The 18,623-nt window shown below is 43.6% G+C and overlaps 1 protein-coding gene across 4 annotated transcripts; it reads right to left on the bottom strand.

The window, feature by feature from the left end:
• Positions 1-886: 886 nt before the first annotated feature.
• Positions 887-15,577, bottom strand: PLIN2 (perilipin 2). 4 transcript variants are annotated; one of them, XM_043486915.1, is made up of 9 exons: positions 15,468-15,572; positions 14,444-14,498; positions 14,160-14,355; positions 12,251-12,333; positions 11,163-11,448; positions 10,022-10,203; positions 8,772-8,906; positions 7,223-7,513; positions 887-1,280 (listed from the first exon to the last, which is right to left on the bottom strand). In XM_043486915.1, the coding sequence occupies exons 2-9, from the start codon at positions 14,471-14,473 to the stop codon at positions 1,140-1,142; spliced, it is 1,344 nt and encodes a 447-aa protein (XP_043342850.1). In that variant the 5' UTR covers positions 14,474-14,498; positions 15,468-15,572; the 3' UTR covers positions 887-1,139. The 4 variants fall into 4 exon arrangements, with proteins under 4 accessions (XP_043342850.1, XP_043342848.1, XP_043342846.1 ...); XM_043486913.1 differs by lacking the exon at positions 887-1,280 and having other exon boundaries at positions 6,683-7,513; positions 15,482-15,577; XM_043486911.1 differs by lacking the exon at positions 887-1,280 and having other exon boundaries at positions 6,683-7,513.
• Between the last annotated feature and the right edge of the window lie 3,046 nt (positions 15,578-18,623).

Raw genomic sequence — 18,623 nt, forward strand, 5'->3', positions numbered from 1 at the left:
TCCCTCATTTACTATTTATTTACCTAGGAGTAAAGACATAAATAAGGATAAATTCTTGATTCTTTCATTTACCAGTTTTCAAGATAATGGGTTGGTTTGCTATCATTCCCCGAAAGTGACCAATTAGGTTATTAGGTTGTGTGTGTGTATATATAATGATATCTTTGAATCCCATCAAATGTGAGCACCATCAAATATTCAATCTACTGCAATTATTCTTATTGAAGTTCAGATTGTTCCATCTTTAGTCAATGGGAACTTCTTCAAATCAGCTTCTTTTCTACCTGAAATAGCAAGAAGTTCAAGGTTCATTTTGTACATTTCCTGCCCCAGACCTGGAATCAGCCATTTCTCCAAGACACACTGCTTTCTCTTAGTGGGAAAAGGTATTTCAGAATTGCAATCTAGACACTAGGGATGTTCCTCAATACTAGGCTAGCCATTGTTTGTACAATTTACTTAACTAATACTTATGTAATGCTGTTCTGTGCCAGGCATTGCTCTAAGGTTTTGCAAAGGTTTATGCTTCATAATAAACCTACAATTATCCTTACTATTGTCCTTATAGATGAGGAACTTGAGGTACAGAGAAACTAAGTTTAAGGTCATATAGCTAGTAAGTGACAGGGCCAAGATTAGAACCCAGAGTCTGAGCCTTTACCCATCATGATATGCTTCCTCTCATTTGACCTGTTTTTGGTCATATGCCTACCCCCAGGCCAGGGGAAAACAAAAACACCTTGACTAACAGACCCACTGAGACAACCCCTTCTCCCCCTGCCAAAAGACATAAAGGTGCTGTTACCAGAAGAAACAGGAATGAATTCGAGGAGGAAAAGAAAACAGTCCAATATATCAGTTTGAAAAAAAAAAAAAACCACTCTGATTCAAGAGCCCATTTTTTATTATAGGCATTTTGATGATTACACTTTGAAGAATTATATAAAATATATAATGCAGAACTAGAATCTGTTACAAAAGATTGGGTCAATCAGGGTTTCATTACAATTAAGACCAAGTAGTCAAAAAAAGAGATTAACCCCTAACAATCAATCCCTAAAGTCACAGGAATGAACACAAGCAAACACGAAGTTTAATGTGACACAAACTGTGTATTCAGCAAATGGAGATTTTTCTTGTTAGTTATTCAACATTTTGCCCTGAGAAGGCTCAGGGCCATTAGCATGAGAATGATTTGGTCCATCCTCCTCTTCCAAAGCTATAATATCTGGAATTTCATCAGTCTCAGATGTCAAGTCTGTGATACTGAAATCAAGTGCCTGTAAAAAAAGAATCTTGGATATTAAACCAAACACTAAAGAAATGAGCTGTCAATTCCAGGTGAGCTCTTAGAAACACAAATTAATACATGAACTTTACTTTCTCAATAACTATGCTTTCTTCAAGATGTTTATAGTCTTATCCCCACAATTCATTCATATTATAACTAAGAAACGTCTCTTTAAAAGGAAACCAACTAGTGGTAAAACATATGAAATGAAAGTTTTTGAAATTACAAGCTATAAAGCATTTCTGGCTAGTCATCTTTCTATTACTCTCTTAAAAACAGTAATATTCCACTTTTCCATATTCTGATTTCCAATACTATAAACAGTTTGGAAAATGTCTAGGAACTGAGGAAGCAAAAGGTCTTTGAACAGTTTAAATAGCTATCACAAAGCCCTAGCTCTTGTCTGCATAGAGAAGGCTTTTAGAGATAAGAAGTTCGATTAACTCTTACTTTACATACAATTATGATAAGCAAAGTAATATTTCTTAACTAACAGATGACTAGAAGCAGAAAAGGTATAGTAAGTTCAGTTCAGTCGCCCAGTCGTGTCCAACTCTTTGCGACCCCATGAATCGCAGCACGCCAGGCCTCCCTGTCCATCACCAACTCCCGGGGTTTACTCAAACTCATGCCCATCGAGTCGGTGGTGCCATCCAGCCATCTCATTCTCTGTCTGAAGGCTAAATCTTGATAGCAGAGGAAAAAAGCTAGCTGATTACCTAATGGAGACAAAATAACTACCAACAACAAAAACCCATCAAAAAACAGATGGAAGGGAGAATGAGGAGTTATTGCCTAATGGGTACAATGTTTATGCTTGGGATAATGATATAGTTCTGGAAATGGGGAGTGGTGATGGCTACAGAACACTGCAAATGTACTTAATACCAATGAACTGTACACTTAAGAATGGCTAAAATGGTAAACTTGATGGTATGTATGCATGTGTGCTAAGTCACTTCAGTTGTGTCCAACTCCATGCAAACCAATAGACCCTTTAGCCCATCAGGGTCCTCTGTCCATGGAATTCTGCAGGCAAGAATACTGGAGTGGGTTGCCATGCCCTCTTCCAGGGGATCTTCCTGACCTAGCAATTGAACTCAAGTCTCTTAGGTCTCATGCATTGGCGGACAGTTTCCTTACTGCTAGCACCACCTGGGAAGCCCTATGTTATATATATTTTGCCACAATATTTTTTAAAATAGTTTTTAAAAATACATGAAGAGAGAATCTTTCTTTTTATTGGATCTCTTACCTGGCTGTCTGTGGCCTGTACTACACTTTTCCCTAAAAACCCAGGTGCTCAGACGACAATCCAGACTGAGGTAAGAAGACTTCCACTATTTATTCCTGAGGCTATTTGGGGAAATCAAACTACATTCCAGATCTTCATGAATTTTCACTTTGCAAAGATTATACCCAACCTGACATCCATAAAAGCCAACAACAATGATACACTGATGATGACAACAACTGATAAACTGATGCGGGGCGTCAGCCAGGCAGGTCAACGACTGCAATTTTATTCTTTCTAGGTTAAAAGATGTACCTTGCTCAGCTCTCTCTTCTGATCTATTTCTATTAAATGTATATTTTAATATCCACTATCAGTATTTTTAATAAATGTAGAATAGAACAGGAAGCTACAACACAAGAAAATAGAGAGGGATTTTTTTGAGTCCTAAGCAAGCAGGAGTTTTCTCCTATCAGAGACTAGATTGCTAGAATAGAAAAAACAAGCACTTTGACATCAGTAACACATTGGACTAAATCCCTACTCTGCCACTTGTCTCTTTTCAACCTCAGTTTTCTCACCTGTCAAGTGAGGAAAATTCCTAATTGATTGTGTTGCCAAGTGAGGAGTAAAGATAGTATGAGCCTAGCTTGTAAAAGGTACTCAATAAATAGTAGCTTTAATTCTCTTTAGTTTCTTAAATACCACCCTGTCACACATATAAACCTCCAAAGTCACCTACAGATCAGGAACTACTGGCCTAAGGTAGAGTTCTTTGCAGAAGATTGGAGATTCCACACTTGTGGGTTAGGAAAAAAGCCTCCACCACCACCAAAAAGGGGGCTCTAGTCCGTGAGATGTTCTGGGAGAACCATGTGAATAATCCACCTTCCATATATCCAGAATGAGTCAGAGTATTTAATTTTCATTATTCTCGACCATCACCAAAACCTATTTGGCGGGCTTGGGGAAGAAAAGGGTGGGGCAGTTAAGAGGGAGCCATAGTCTATCAAGTTTATTCAGTGAGTTTAATTTAAAATGAGGTGGTTGGGACTGCCCTGGTGGTCCAGTGGCTAAGACACTGTGCTTCCACTGCAAGGGACTCAGGTTTGATCCCACATGACACATGGAGCGGCCAAAAATTTTTTTTAATTAAAAGAATGTAGTGATTGTGCTTGACCATCTTCATAGGGTTTTTATAAATGTGGAACAAGAGAAATCACTTTGCAGATTTATAAAATAAATTCCTTTTCACTGACATAAAAAACTAGTTTGGAAGGAGTGTGAGGAGACTCTTGCCCATCAGGCATTCTGAGGCCAAACTCAGAATAACACGCTTACTATGAAACAAATGAGATAATAACAGTCTCTCCCTGCAAAGACATTCAAGAAAACGAAGTGACCGTGCCAGGGTTCCAGGGAGTTACATCATTTTTGCAGGTTGTTGGGCTTCCCTGGTGGCTCAGAGGTTAAAGCGTCTGCCTGCGGGAGACCCGGGTTCGATCCCGGGGTCTGGAAGATCCCCTGGAGAAGGAAATGGCAACTCATTCCAGTATTCTTGCCTGGAGAATCCCAGGGACGGAGGAGCCTGATGGGCTACAGCCCACAGGGTCACAAAGAGTCGGAAACTGAGCGACTTCATTATCACTATCACTATCACCATCACCATACAACCATAAGAGGGCACCATTCATTCATAAGCCTGCTTGATTTCCGTATTTACAATGATAATTTTCCAGAAGGTGGCGCTGTAGGTGGGGCTACTATAGAAATGAAAACAACATCTGAGGGAATTTTACTTAGTGGTAAACGTGTATGTACAGGCAGTGCTCATAAACATGACACACAGTCAGGAAAACAGACTGATTTTGAACTAGAAAATAATCGTGGCTCAGATGTAAAGAGTCTGCCCGCAATGCAGGAGACCCAGGTTCGATCCCTGGATAGGGAAGGTCCCCTGAAGAAGGAAATGGCAACCCACTCCAGTATTCTTGTCTGGAGAATTCCATGGATGTAAGAGCCTGGTGGGCTACAGTCCATGGGTTGCAATGAGTCGGACACAACTGAGTGACTAACACATATGCCTATGTTTCCCTGACATCAGTCTTAGTATTACTTTCTTTGATCCGTCTCTTTAGGCAAAGACAACAAAAGCAAAAGTAAACAAATGGGATCAAATCAAACTAAAAAAGCTTTTGCATAGTGAAGGAAACTTTCAACAAAATTTCAACAAAATTAAAAAGCAACCTGTTGAATGGGAGAAGATACTGGCTTGGCCAAAATGTTCATTTGAGTTTTTCTGTAACATCTAGGCTTAGTCAGTTTTTTTCCCTCAAAATAATTGCCCTCCTTGGGGCAAAGTCTGTTAAACTAAAACTGCTAGTTTATCCAACAATAAAGCAAGGAAACCATGCGTTTTGAGACATGTAGACAACCAAGGGACATGCATGTAGGCACAAACTTGAGACACAGACAGATAAAAGCATGACTCATGGTAAAAAGCAGGGTGTGCTCATGGTAAAAGCAAAGTCAGGGGTAGTCTTCCAGAAGCTAAGAGAAGTCTGCTTTATATTCTGTCTTGCTCACTTAGAACAGCTTTGAGATCTGTCTCCTTTTCATAAGCAATTCAGTAGGTACGATTACTCTTAGGAACAGGAAACAGCAAGTTCACGTTCAGTATAAGGAAGTCTGTGTACAGCTGTAGTAAATGAACTTTCCAGCCAATCACAATCAGCCATAAAATACCACCCGTGAAGTTCTGAGGCAAATGACAGCAGGGTCCTGTCCAATTTGGACTAAAAAAGAAAAAAATTTTAAGAGGTAGAGTCTCTAGAAAAGCCACTCACTAGGGACAGGCAGGCAAAGGCATGGATTGGCTCCACCCTGGAAGCCCATCAATCATGACAGTCCACTTTTCCAGAAACCAGAAGCTCCTTCACTTCAAGTGTCTCAGGGACTCCCTCTAACTGAGCTCACGTCTACTGACTCCTGGAGTTACCTCAGGGGAAAAAAATTAGTTCTCTGACTTAGGAAGGTTTGATAGCTCATTCACGTAAGTGCATGTAAAGTTGTATGCTGCTTCCTTGTTTTCATGGGGAGACAGTGGCGAAGCAGGGTAGAAAAAGGAGACACATTTGACTTAGACTTCAGTTCTGCTGAAGGGCAAGTCAGGCCTTCAGTATTTAGCTCTATTTCAAAGTTCTAAGATTGGCTTTTTTTGAAAAGGTTTGGCATACTGCAGCTTTGTTATGCTGCTGCTGCTAAGTCACTTCAGTCGTGTCTGACTCTGTGTGATCCCATAGACAGCAGCCCACCAGGCTCCCCCGTCCCTGGGATTCTCCAGGCAAGAGTACTGGAGTGGGTTGCCATTTCCTTCTCCAATGTAAGAAAGTGAAAAGTGAAAGTGAAGTCGCTCAGTCGTGTCTGACTCTTAGCGACCCCAGGGACTGCAGCCCACCAGGCTCCTCCTTCCATGGGATTTTTCAGGCAAGAGTACTGGAGTGGGCTTTGTTATGAGGAGGTCCATATTCCCTACATAATCAACTCATGCTAAGCGGATTAGAAGCCTAAACACCCTAGGCAGGAGGTAGTAGGAACTCCTTTCTACAGGGGATCCAAAGTCTTTTTTTTTTTTTTCGAATTATCTTCATGCAGTCTTCTAAAGGTACCTCACCCACCACTGAGGTTAGTGCCTCTCTACCAAAGTGACAACATGGTACATTAAGTCCAGCTGGGACTGGACATTGAACAATCTCATTCCTTACATGTGAGATGGCCCCTTAGCAAGAAATGCTGCTACTTTTACATGAGACTGATGCAACAGTCACTCATGTGCTTCCTCTCAGCTGATTTCTCCTCAGCAAGGCAGTCAGGTACTTATGTACCTCCTTCTACTGGTTTAAGAACGCGTTTTCAGGGGTCCAGTAAACAGTCAGATGAAAGGAACCACCACCACCCCCTAATACCATTCTTAAAGGAACATTAGCTTTTGTTATCAAACATTCCATTTTTAACATTAGTCTTCCAATGTCTGTACAAACTGCCCCCTGCCCCCAGGCCATTTGAATTCATATGTATTAAAAACCCTGTCAAGGAGGCGAAGCAGTTCCGAGAAAGCCACACAAAAAGCACATGTAACACATAGCATAAAACCGATCTATTCTGCAGTGAGTTTTATTGAATTCAAAGGAGGCACTCCTTTATGAAAAAATTAAAAAACCCAGGGTACACAAGCATGCATTGTGAGACAAACCAGAGTTGAGGCCTGCTCAGAGCAGACCCCAATTCATACAACAGCCTACAAGAAGGTGTTTTTATTCAGTACAAACAGCAACAGTAGCAAAAGAATGAGGCCATAAAACGCCCTGAAACATGTGTGAGTTCTGGACAGGCTGTGACCACTCTATTATTCTTTTCTTTCCAGCCAGGTAAGTAACAGAACTTATGCACTAATGCAGAAACTTTATAGCTCTTATGTCAGCTGGAAATGACTGAAGTGGAGACCTTTTTGCCTCATTAGCTGCCTGCCTACTTTGGAGCCGTCTAGCTCAAGAGGAGCTGTCATCTGGCTGGCTGCCCTGTGCGTTGCTGACAGGGACGGGTTTAGGGTGTTTTGTACTCCGCCTGCCAGGCCTCCTGGCTGTACCTGGGGCCTGAGCACTCTCAGACTCGGTCACCTGGGGATAAAAGGGACCTACCAGCCAGTTGAGGGGTGTGTTGTTAACAAGATAATCCATCACATCATCTAAAGACTCCTTCATTTTCTGCAGCTGCCCCTTGCTGGAAGCGAGGAGGCCATCAGACACTTCTTTAAAGGAGGCAGCATTGCGAAACACAGCGTAGATGTCACCAGCCATCACCCCCAAGTGCTTGGCCCGATCTTGAATGTTCTGTGGTAACCCCTGGATGTTGGACAGGAGGGTGTGGCACGTGGTCTGGAGCTGCTGAGTCAGGTTCCGGGCAATAGCAAGAGTACGTGACTCAATGTGCTAAAAGTAAGACAAGTTTAAGAATGAGCAGTGGATTCAACAGGGGTATGTGTGACTTAGTTCACGTACATTCGGCTGGGATATGTCCACCACACATGTGGATTCTTTAACTTTTTAAAATTCTCACAACATCCCTGAGTGCAACAGTTATTATTTCACATTTCATAGGCAGAACATAGGACTTCCGGGGTAACTCAACTGATAAAGAATCTGCCTGCAATGCAGGAGACCCTGGTTCAATTCCTGGGTGGGGAAGTTCCTCTGGAGAAGGGATAAGCAACCCACTCCAGTATTCTTGGGCTTCCCTTGTGGCTCAGACGGTAAAGAATCCGCCGGCAATGCAGGAGACCTGGGTTCAATCCCTGGGTTGGAAAGATCCCCTGGAGGAGGGCATGGCAACACAGGCCAATATTCTTGCCTGGAGAATCCCCATGGACAGAGGAGCCTGGTGGGCTACAGTCCATGGGGTCGCAGAGTTGGACTTGACTGAGTGACTAGGTACAGCACAGGTAGAACATAAGCTAAGCCCCAGATAACAGCTGGAAAATGGCTGAGCTGGGATTTGAACTAGTGCCTGAGTCTTTGAAGTTCATGGTCTTAAGCAGAAGAAACACAACAGGGGAGACCGGACAGAAAGAAAATACCCTCCATATTAGTAGGGCAACTGGGATGTTCTTTCTTCAAGTGAGATATGATATAAATAAATAACTAATGTTACTTTCAAGGGCAAGTGTATATTAGCTTCTGGAAGATAAAAAACTGTTTTCTAGGACTACAATATGATATTTCTTCTGTCTGGAACACTCACCCCTTTAATGCCCTTTCACCTAGTTTATTCACCCCTTAGGTCTCAACTGACCACTCATCTCTTCCAGCAAACCATCTGACTCACCCATCCTTACTCCAAGGTTGAGTTAGTACCCTTCCTACAAAGCATTCTCACAGCAACTCTATTTATACTATCAAAAAAACCCACTATGGCAGTAAAGATACCTGTATTCACTTAGCTTGTACCTTTCATGAGGGAAATGCCTGTTCCTCAGGTAGTTGTGTCCTGACTGGGGCAATATACCTGCCGGTAAGTTGTTAAAGTCACTGCACAGTTTTGCTTCTATCATATAACAAGCAACTTATGTACCCTGTATTGTTCAACTTTTGCTAGAGAAGAGTATTCTAAGAGGAATAATAAGAACACTGCGATACCTGGTAGGAATTTCTACACAATTCTTGGTGGATGACCCTGTCCCAGTTGTCTCACCTCTGCACAGTGGGATTCATCTGTATCATCGTAGCCGATGCTTCTCTTCCACTCCAGCCAGGACAGATAGAGCTTATCCTGAGCATCCTGAATTTTCTGGTTGGCATTATGCACATTCTTCCTGGCAAGTTCAATCTAGAATATGTTGGAAGAAGACAAAGAACAAACTATTAACAGATATTCATATTAGCCTGTTCTCAGGTCTATGATGTAAACCAGCCATCATCAATTCTTACAGAAAGTCTTGGTATTTAAGGAGATATCTCTGATAGCCTATCAGAGATAGCATTGTTCTGTTTTGCCCTGTGTTAGTTGCTCAATCGTGTCGGACTATTTAAGACCCTGTGAACTGTAGCCTGCTGGCTTCCTCTGTCCATGGGATTTTCCAGGCAAAAATACTAGAGTGGGTTGCCATTCCCTACTCCAGGGGATATTCCCAACCCAGGGATTGAACCTCGGTCTCCTGTATTGCAAACAGATTCTTTACCATCTGAGACACCAGGGAACCCCAAGAGCATTGTTACTTGTTATCAATATGTGTAAGTCAGCCGAGCAGTCATAGGACTTGACTGCCTCTTATTTATTAAACCACTATCTCCAATTTCCCTCCAGTTTAACACAAGTACAGCAACTGAAATTTAACGTGTGTATAAAATTATAAAAGAGAAAGGAACTTAAACTTCCTCTTTCCTGTTGCCAGCCACCTACTTCCCCTTCCAAGAGTAAACTGGTCTCTAATGGCCGAACAACGCATACTGTTCTGTAACTTGGCAATCCTTCAAGGCTACTCAGTAGTCTTTTGTGATGTATCAATGGAATCAGTCTATTAGTTGATGTGCATTGTTTACACTCTTTTGCAACTCTGAATGAATATACATTTCTAGAAGAAAAGCTGCTCCAGGCATAGGGGTGTCTCTAACTTTCCTATTTCCCTTGAATCCTCCAAAAGTGCAAAAACACAAGTATATCTCTCCTCTACACCATCGCCCACAGAATCTAGCTTTGCAAATGCCACCAGACAGGAAAGGAAATCAGTAATCTGACCACTCAGAGTAAGATTAACACTGCTTCATGTATTCAGCTAATTATATACTTCCTTTTCTGTGAGTTTTCTATATACTCTTGGCCCATTTTTCTACTGGATTGTTCATAAGGTAAGATTAAAATTCTTGGATTTTATGATTACGTTTATCCTAATCCTGGAGTTAAATGAACTCACTTCAGCTGCCTTTAAATGAAGTTGTACTCACCAGGTTGACGGTGGAATGGAGCTGAGAAATGGTCTCCTGGCCTTTTTGCTTAGCTTCTTCAACCCTGCAGAGGGCCTGCTGGTAGGCCCGTGAGCGCAGCTTGGTGGACAGAGATCCCAGTCTAACATAGTAACTTGGCTTCTGAACTGTATCGAAACCTTCCACTTTTTTGGCTTCTTTTTCTGAAGTTATAAAGAAGGGGGGAAAAAAAAAAGAAGTCTTAGGGATCACAGCTCTAAGTGCTCCAAGTGACAAGGCCTAAACTCTTTTTTTTTTTTAAGGCCTAAACTCTTAACTTGGATCTCGTCTTTGTTGATTCCACCCACCCATCTGGTAACTATGCACCCCTTTGCCCAAGATGGCTCCTATCTGCTGCTGGGCTTGGCAACCCAGAACATATCACTGTGACACGTCATCTACACAGGTCTCTTCCCATCAGAGTGTCTTACCTGGCACACAGTAAGCACTGAATATTTAATAATCCCATACAGTAGCCTACAAAGGGCAATCCATTTGTAGAAAGTATTTCTTTAGGTTAATTTCTCTGGAAGTTTCAAAACTATGTACAAAAGAATCTGCCTGCAATGCAGGAGACCCAGGTTTGATCCCTGGGTTGAGAAGATCCCCTGGAGAAGGGAAGGGCAACCCACTCCAGTATTCTTGCCTAGAGAATCCCATCATCAGAGGAGCCTAATGGGCTACAGTCCATGGGGTCACAAAGCATTGGACACAACACATGCAGACAGAGGGGGTGGGATGGGGGAATGGAGACTGACTGTCAACAGGCATGAAAGATCATGAACTTTACTCTTTGGGGGTGACAGAACTTTTATCTTTGGGGGTGATAAAAATATTCTACAACTGGATTGTGGTGAGGCTCATGCAACCAAAAACGTAAAAGGAAAACAGGTGAATTTTTTTGGTATATAAAAGTATATCTCAAGGAAGCTGTTTAGAAAAACTGCTTAAAGATATAAAACACTGAAAGAAGTTCCTTGGTGGCCTCGTAATTAGGGTTCTAGACTTTCACTGCCATGGCCCGGGTTTGATTCTTGGTCAGGGAACTGAAATCCCATAAGCTGCATGGCATGGCAAAAAAGGAAAGATACAAAACATTATTTCAAGGCAAAAACCCAATTACCTAGTTCATCCTTGGTAAGAGGAAGGTACTGGTCTACCAGCAACTCCGATTTGGTGAGTGCATTTTCCATTCCACTGCTCATCAGCTGCATCACCCGACTTCCCATGACTGTGTGAATGCTGCCATTGACCACAGACTTGGTCTTCTCCACACTACCAGTCACAGCTCCCTTGGTCCTGTCCACCACCCCAGTGATTGTGCTGGCCACAGAATCCCTGGCCCCAGTCACAGTAGTCGTCACAGCATCTCTTGCCCCTGTCATAGCCCCTTTGGCATTGGCCACAACCTATGGGGAAAAAAAGCAGGCCATCTGGCTGGTGAGAAACATGGGCATAGACACCTATATAAAGGTCTTAACTAAGGCAGCACAGTTGAAGAGTTAAAGGATGAATCTGGCCCTTTTACTTTCTAGTCGTGGGTCTTGGACAAGTATATGAGAGTTGATGAGCCTCAATTTCCTTAACAGGTATAAACGCCCTACCTGCCACCACCCAAAGGTTGTCGGAAGACCAGAAAAGGGAAACGGATAAAAAATTTGTCAAAGTTTTTTCTTTGTTTTAAACTAGATACACCTGCAGCAAGGAACAAGTGGGACCCTAGAGAAAAATGGCATTTTCCATTGACATGCTTCTTACTGAGCACCTCATACACGCCTGTAAGCACAGACACAGGTACCCATGCACGCTACCCCAGGCTGACACACAGGCAGATGTACCAGTTCTCCACTCCACTGGCTGTGCTCTCAAATACCAAGCAAGAAAAGGTTCTATTCACCACCTCTGCATTTATCCAATACCACATAGGACTCGGTGATTTAACAAAGCAATTTCACCTGCAGAGATGAAGCCACACATTTAACAGAGATCAGACTAAAGTCTGGCCCAAAGGTGGATAGCTCGTCTCTGCTTCCCAAGACAACCTAACAACAGTTCAGGAAGTAAGAGAGTGGTCATTAGTCTTTCAAAAAATATATCCAAGGTTGGAACAAATAAGTACTGCCTGTTTGTGACCTGCAACAGTCTGTATGAAACAGATAAAACTTAAAAAATGTGCGGTGGCAAGCCTCAGCACTCTTGTCCCAAGCTCACCTGGTTTGTTGGCTGATTCAGAATAGGCAGCTTCTCCTCAATCTTGTCTAGCCCCTTACAGGCATAGGTATTGGCAACAGCAACTAGAAGAATCACAAATGGTGAAAATGTCAATAGTCTGGTAAGAGTGACACGTAACTTGAAGCTTTATTCTTACTATGGAAAAACAGCAAAAAATATCTAATTTACCACACCATGCTTTGTCTGGTTTCTCTAGTTCAGAAAGGAGATCCTTGCCAGATTTCCAGCAGCTTCCTTCTACTGACAGGGAAATAACGATGTGTATGTGTGTGGTGGGGGTGGGGGAGCAGCAAGCTGAGGCAGTGACAAGCCAAGAAGGAAGCTGGTCAGGAAGCCTCTTCCTCATCAGTTGTCCCCTAAGGTTAAGAGAAGCCAGGCTTCACCAGAATCCTCATTCAAGGAATGAGGTATCTGAAAATCCTCAAAATTTGCATTTCCATGCTTCTTTAATCTCTGCTGCTGCCAAGTCGCTTCAGTTGTGTCTGACTCTGTGCGACCCCATAGACGGCAGCCCACCAGGCTCTGCTGTCCCTGGGATTCTCCAGGCAAGAATACTGGAGTGGGTTGCCATTTCCTTCTCCAAGTCTAATCTCTACCTACACTTAATTCAGTAGGTTGCAATATATTTGGGGTTATCACCAGGAAACAGTGTGCTAACAGGACCCTGGATCTCCCTAACAAGACCCAGATTTTAGTCCAAGCTCCCCCACCAACTCCCAACATTTGGGGAGTAGCAGAGTTGGAAAGCTGATTTCTAAAAGCCTCCCCATAATCCTGAAAGTCCATGATGTAATAATTTGAGAGAATGATTTAATCCCTTATTCCAAAGCAGATAATAATGCAGAGAAGCTGAAAATTCCACTCCTAGGTATATATGTGAAAGAACATATGTCCACACAAAAACTTATGTACAAATGAATGCATTAGCATTCATTGATGATGACAGGCAAAAGTTAGAAGCAACCCAAACATCAACTGATGCATGAAAATGACACCCACACAACAGAATATTAAATTATTCCATATTAAAAAGAAATGAAATACTGAGATGATGCTACTATTTGGATGAAATTTGGAAATATTATGCTAAGTGAAAACTAGCCAGTCACAAAAGACCACATGTTTTATGATTCCATTTATATTACATGTCCAGGATATGCAAATCTATAAAGAGAAAATAGATTACTAGTTGCCTAAGGTTGGGGAAGGGGGGGTTGGTGGAGTGACTGAGAATGAGTATAAGGTTTCTCTTTAAAAAGAAAAAAAAATGGTAAAATATACAAAACAAATGTCACCATTTAAACTATTTTTAGGTGTACAATTCACTGGGACTCACAATACTGTTCATTCAGAATATTGTGCAACCATTACCACTCTCATTTCCAGGACTTCTTCCTCATACCAAACAGAAAGTGGTATGAGGTTTCTTTCTGGAGAGATGACAATGTTCTACAATTGATCATGGTGATGCCTAAACAACACTGTGAATATACTAAAAGCCACTGAATGGTACACTTTAAGTGGGCTATTTGTATATTGATTTCTTTTAAAAGCAGTTCATGTCTACTGTGTAGTCCCAAGGAAGTCAGTTATTTCAGTTTACTCACTGATTCCCCATTTGATCTCACTTGCCAACACAGAAACATCTCTGGGGAATTTTCTTTTCTTTTAATATCATATTTGCCATTGCTCTGAAGCAGGCCTTCTATAACAATGAGCATCACTTGGCAGTTCTCAGAAAAGGCAGTATGTGTCTCAGGAAAGGCTGAGGATTCCCTGACTGATGAAAGCTCAGGGTGTAAGGCTAGCCTTCATTATTCAAACCAGCTTTGGGCTCACTCGCAATGACTATATGGGACTAAATTTTGAGGCCAAAATGAAAACTCACTTTGTGGCTCTAGCTTTTGGATGATTGGCAGTGCGCTGGTCACAGCCACAGAAGTGATGGTCTTCATGCCCTTCTCTGCCATCTCACACAGAGACTTCAAGTAAGGATACTGATCCTTTGTACTGATGTAAGCCGAGGAGACCAGATCACACGTGGAGCTCACCAAGGGGAGGCTGGCCACCCTGGTCACCACACTCTGCAATCAACAGGGAGGGAGGGGTTAACTTCTACAAAGCAGGGCGGGTGGGGAAAGGAATCAAGAATCGGCTATTTATAAATCATACCAGTTGTGGTTCAACTGAAACAGATGCCATCTTTCTTGCTGGAGAAAGAAGAAATCTGCAGAAAAGAAGCTTATTTCAGAACACTGTGATAAGATCCCCAGATTAATTCTCCAACCCCAGGTTTCAAGTGAGCAAAATTCAAGGTACAGTCAGTGGAATCTGCATTGCTCCCACCTTCTGGCTCTCAGAGGTCTCCCCTGTGCAAACAAGTCTTGAAAGAAGGCTTCAGAGCTCACAGGTACAATATACCAACTTGGAAGTGTTCAATTCAATGCTTTCCCCACCAGGACATTAGAGACGCCTTTTGAAGTAAAAGATCTATCCACAAAAATGCTAACCAGGTAACATCCATGTAAAAATTAGCGAGAGATTTCAAGGAAAAGATATCTTGGGCAGTCAGGCCGATCAAGATGGAGCACTTCGGGGTGGGGGTGGGGGGAGTCAAACTTTTCTTGTCAAAGAACCGAAACTAGTTCAGGGGACATTAAGCACAGGGGGTAAGGACGTACTCCGACGATCGAAAAACTTTTCAAGGAGTTTTTAAATGTCACTTTAGTGTCCCCAACGACCCACACCTACACAAAACAGCCTCACTGGTAAGCAGCAGGGCTGGGAAGGCAAGAACCCACCCCTTCGGAGCCACCCTGCGGCCGAGGGTCCCAATTTTACAAGAAATAAGAACCACGCCAAAGGCGGAAATCAGGCGCCACTTATCAATAGCCCGTCTGCGTACCCCCACAAAATTCTGCTTTAAGACGATTTTCTCACGCGTTTCCTTTTAACTAACGTCCTTTGGGGTCGATTGGAAACTGCTAGCCCCAACCCAACCAAGAAGCTACAAACGCACTAAGGCAGCGAGCAGAAAAGCAAGCCTCGAACAAGGAACAAAAGCGAGGGTGGAAACGCAGGCCCCAGACACCGCCCCTTCCCAGCCGGGGCCCCGAAACCGCCGCGAGGCCGCGAGCGTCCGGCCCGAAGCCCGCGTGGGCCGAGCCACAGGGGCCGCTGAGGATCGCGCACCCACCCGCAAGCAGATACCAGAGGGCGAGGGTCCGGCGAGTCTGTGCGGCGTTCACAGCTCACCGCCCGGCGCGCCGGAATATATGCCCGCCCCGCCCCCGCCCGCCCCCGTGCCACGTGACCCCCGGCCCGCGGGGCTTGGGGGGCGGCCCTGCAAGGATCAGGAGTGCTGGGGATGCCCGTGCAAAAATGTGGCGGGTGCCCACGCTGGCTTCGTTAAAAGGAAGTGGGGCCCCGGTGGCTCAGCGGTAAAGAATCCGCCTCTAATTCGGAAGATTCGGGTTCAATCCCTGGGTCGGGAAGATGCCCTGGAGAAGGAAATGGCAACCCACTCCAGTGTTCTTGCCTGGAGAATCCCATGGACAGAGGAGCCTGGCGGGCTACAGTCTATGGTGTCACAAAGAGTCGGACACGAGTAAACGACTCAGCCACCAAAAGGCAGCGGAGGAGTTGCCCCGAGGGACTCACCGTAACTAACCTGTTGATTTCCACCATTTCTGGGAATAGAATTGTCTTTAAAAATGGAAACAATGGCGTTTGGACTGCTATTTATAGCTAACAAATAACTTCCAACGTTTTGTGAAATTCTAAAGGATGACAGACCTGTTGGGAGGGCTGTCCTGTTGCTCTTTTGACTTTAAAGTCAGTTTCTCCAACATCTGTCTAATTTAAAGTTGAATTGGAATTTCCAGAAAGGTCTTGAGAATATACTCTTCCAGCAAGACTAAAACCCTGCGGTCTGATAGGTGCCTCCGTTTACTATGCAGAATAGCTTTTTGTTTGTTTTTAATTAAAGGATAATTGCTTTACAATATTGGGCTGGTTTCTGCCCTACATCAACATGAATCAGCCATAGGTACACACAAGCCCCATCCCTCTTGAACCTCACTCCCCAAAATGGCTTTTTTTTTTTAAGTTGAGAGATAAGGGCTCTTTTTTGTTTGTTTTTGTTTGGGGGTATGCAGAGTACATCATGAGAAAAGCTGGGCTGGAGGAAGCACAAGCTGGGATCAAGATTGCTGGGAGAAATATCAATAAGCTCAGATATGCAGATGACACCACCCTTATGGCAGAAAGTGAAGAGGAACTAAGGAGCCTCTTGATGAAAGTGAAAGAAGAGAGTGAAAAAGTTGGCTTAAAGCTCAACATTCAGAAAACTAAGATCATGGCATCCGGTCCCATCACTTCATGGAAAATAGTGGCCTCCAAAATCACTGCAGATGGTGATTGCAGCCATGAAATTAAAAGACGCTTACTCCTTGGAAGGAAAGTTATAACCAACCTAGACAGCATATTAAAAAGCAGAGACATTACATTGCCAAAAAAGGTCCTACTAGTCAAGGCTATGGTTTTTCCAGTGGTCATGTATGGATGTGAGAGTTGGACTGTGAAGAAAGCTGAGCGCCGAAGAATTGATGCTTTTGAACTGTGGTGTTGGAGAAGACTCTTGAGAGTCCCTTGGACTGCAAGGAGATCCAATCAGTCTATCCTAAAGAGATCAGTCCAGGGTGTTCATTGGAAGGACTGATGTTGAAGCTGAAACTCCAATACTTTGGCCACCTCATGCGAAGAGTTGACTCATTGGAAAAGACCCTGATGCTGGGAGGGATTGGGGGCAGGAGGAGAAGGGGATGGCAGAGGAGGAGAAGGGGATGGCAGAGGATGAGATGGTTGGATGGCATCACAGACTCAATGGACATGGGTTTGGGTAGACGCCGGGAGTTGGTGATGCACAGGGAGGCCTGGCGTGCTGCAATTCATGGGGTCGCAAAGAGTCGGACACGAGTGAGCGACTGAACTGAAGTGAACTTGTTTGGGGGAGTACTTTGCCTTGTTTGTTTGTTTGTTTTTTTAAGAAACAAATCTTCAGCATCTGAGTCCTGGTGTTTTCTTGTGTAAAAAGCAAGGACTTGAATCATGATGTGAGTGTGCAACTGCCCCAAGCCGGGTAGGGGGTTGGTTCTCTGGACCTTTCCCGGAGTGAGTGGGCTGGTATCTGATGACATCGCCAGAGGTCTCAGCCTCCCAGCTCTTTCCCAGGGAAGATATAGGAGAAAGGAGAGGTGGGAGGTGCGAGGGAGAGCTGGGGCCAGGTCCTCAGCCCCTGGAATCTAGAGCAAGAGGAGGCGGCTGGTGAGTACACAGGAGCCTGGAGGCATGCTGTGTTTGTCAAGCTCCAGAGTTTGAACTGTGGGAAACACTCAAAGGCATTTACCTTAATTACTTAACTGATGTTACAGGTACAGAGATACTGTGCATATTTAAAGTTCCAAACTGACCCATGGAAAAAATGTATCTCTCATACAGGACTGAAGACATCGAGAGGCCCCCAGCAAGAAAAACTAAATATTGTGTCTTCTTTCCCCTCCTACACACACCAGGTCATTCAAAACAAAATACAGTACTATCATAAAATAACTGTTAGGAAGTCCAAAATTTTTATGTCCCCCTCTTCCCTGCTGTATTGACATTTTCAATGCTTCAGTCAGTTCAGTTCAGTTCAGTTCAGTCGCTCAGTCTTGTCCGACTCTTTGCGACTCCATGGACTGCAGCACACCAGGCCTCCCTGTCCATCACCAACTCCTGGAGTTTAGTTAAACTCATGTCCATTGAGTTGGTGATGCCATCCAACCATCTCATCCTCTGTCATCCCCTTCTCCTCCCGCTTTCAATCTTTTTCAGCATCAGGGTCTTTTCAGATGAGTCAGTTCTTCACATCAGGTGGCCAAAGGATTGGAGTTTGAGCTTTAGCATCAGTCCTTCCAATGAATATTCAGGACTGATTTCCTTTAGGATGGACTGGTTGGATCTCCCTGCTGTCCAAGGGACTCTCAAGGATCTTCTCCAACACCACAGTTCAAAGGCATCAATTCTTTGGTGCTCCGCTTTCTTAATCGTCCAACTCTCACATCCATACATGACCACTGGAAAAACCATAGCTTTGACTAGACGAACTTTTGTTGGCAAAGTAATGTCTCTGCTTTTTAATATGCTGTCTAGGTTGGTCATAACTTTCCTTCCAAGGAGCAAGCATCTTTTAATTTCATGGCTGCAGTCACCATCTGCAGTGATTTTGGAGCCCCAAAAATAAAGTCTCTCACTGTTTGCACTGTTTCCCCATCTATTTGTTATGAAGTGATGGGACCGGATGCTGTGATCT

The sequence above is a fragment of the Cervus canadensis genome, chromosome 14 (assembly GCF_019320065.1).
Source record: "Cervus canadensis isolate Bull #8, Minnesota chromosome 14, ASM1932006v1, whole genome shotgun sequence".
Classification (NCBI taxonomy): domain Eukaryota; kingdom Metazoa; phylum Chordata; class Mammalia; order Artiodactyla; family Cervidae; genus Cervus; species Cervus canadensis.

Excerpts from the sequence above, each read along its gene's own strand:
- PLIN2 (XM_043486913.1), bottom strand. The coding sequence starts at position 14,473 with ATGGCATCTGTTTCAGTTGAACCACAACTG. Across the intron at positions 12,334-14,159 it reads CCAAAAGCTAGAGCCACAAA|TTGCTGTTGCCAATACCTAT; the intron begins GTGAGTTTTCAT and ends TGATTCTTCTAG. Across the intron at positions 8,907-10,021 it reads TCCATTCCACCGTCAACCTG|ATTGAACTTGCCAGGAAGAA; the intron begins GTGAGTACAACT and ends AACATATTCTAG.